At 40.7% G+C, this 1,304-nt stretch overlaps 1 protein-coding gene across 1 annotated transcript in view; it reads left to right on the top strand.

Annotated features, from left to right (window-relative positions):
* The window catches only part of fbxo18 (F-box DNA helicase 1), a 20,129-nt gene that overhangs the window by 8,756 nt on the left and 10,069 nt on the right, over window positions 1–1,304 (top strand). The window contains exons 14-15 of the mRNA XM_013913401.1: window positions 927–1,023; window positions 1,129–1,295. Coding sequence (XP_013768855.1) covers window positions 927–1,023; window positions 1,129–1,295 — 264 coding nt within the window. The remainder of the gene's footprint in view (window positions 1–926; window positions 1,024–1,128; window positions 1,296–1,304) is intronic.

The raw sequence follows: 1,304 nt of genomic DNA, 5'->3' as shown, positions 1-1,304 counted from the left end.
TTGGAATAATCATCAAAAAGAATGTTTTTGTTCCCATAAACACACTCCTACATCTTGTAGAAGGCTGTCCCAGAAGAGTTGAACTGTTGAATTTGGCATCTGTTTATATGAAAGAGGAGGCATCAGATACAGTCTGGTGACATGTAAACAAAGCTTAAACTCAGCTTTTTGGCCATCTGTTTTCCATTTTAGCACAGTGCGACCATACCGGCAGTTTCCTTCGGCATGTTGTCAGTCAGTTTGGATTTCCAAGGAAAAGTTAAAACTTTAAATCTAGTAGTAGCTAATATTAGCTAGTAGCTCATAGTCATGCACATCAGCAGTTACAATGCACATCAGGTTGCAGTTGAAGAAGATTAAAGGACATGTGACCATCTCACTCATTCAGCTTAAACGTGGGAGATTGCAGCTTCACTTGGGCTGATTCTTCCAAATATTCCAGCAGGAATTATGATGTCACTAGGAAAAACTGCTATCAGTTTCAAGTAGCATGTTATCTTCACTTAACCTGCTTATGTTGGCGTGTGTCAAGTAGCTGACTGACGCCTGCAAGCAGGAAGACGACTGCCTCGTGTGCATCTTTTCCTCCTCTCACCCTAAATAAATCGGTCACAGCAGATGCTAGAGGTTTTTTTTTGTTAAAAGGGAGTTTTTCCTTCCCACTGTCGCCAAGTACTTGCTCATGTCGTATGATTATTGGGGCTTTCTCTGTGTTATTGTAGGGTCTTTACCTTCAAATGGTGACTGCTGTTGTGATTTGGTGCTGTATAAATAAAATTGTATTGAAGCATGTTATAAAGTTTGCAGTTATACTTTCCCCTGCTATTCAACTGTAAATTCTAAATGTCTTTATTAAAAAAAAGGATCAAGCATGTATAATCTTTTTGCTCCTATTATTAAACCTTCATGCCATTTATGTTGTCCAGAGCTTTCGATTTGGTGCTGAGATCGCCTATGTGGGTGCCACCATCCTCAAAGTTTGCAAGGGAGTTAAGAAAATTCTTGTTGGAGGAAACCAGAAGGGTAAACTCTTCCTAAAAATGAAAAAATATGTGGTTTTTCAGAACCAGTTTCAGTTTTTTAAAGACTTGAGCATAATTGATTTTGACTGTTTTATTTATTCTGTAGGCGGGGTGTGTGACAATGCTGCAGACAGAGTCGTTGAGGCTGTGGGGGCAGGTGCATGCCAAAGCCGAGGGAAGACAGCCATCTTATCTAGGTGCAATTTCGGCGTGTTTAGTGAAGCCGTTCGACTTACAGATGCAAATCCCAGCTGCAGGCTCCACTTCATCGGCGTGAGTGTG

This window comes from Pundamilia nyererei, unplaced genomic scaffold (assembly GCF_000239375.1).
Source record: "Pundamilia nyererei isolate P.nyererei 1_Seehausen unplaced genomic scaffold, PunNye1.0 scaffold00130, whole genome shotgun sequence".
In the NCBI taxonomy this organism is placed as follows: Eukaryota; Metazoa; Chordata; class Actinopteri; order Cichliformes; family Cichlidae; genus Pundamilia; species Pundamilia nyererei.
The sequence above is the reverse complement of the archived record's forward strand: the minus strand, read 5'-3'. Positions and strand labels throughout refer to the sequence as shown.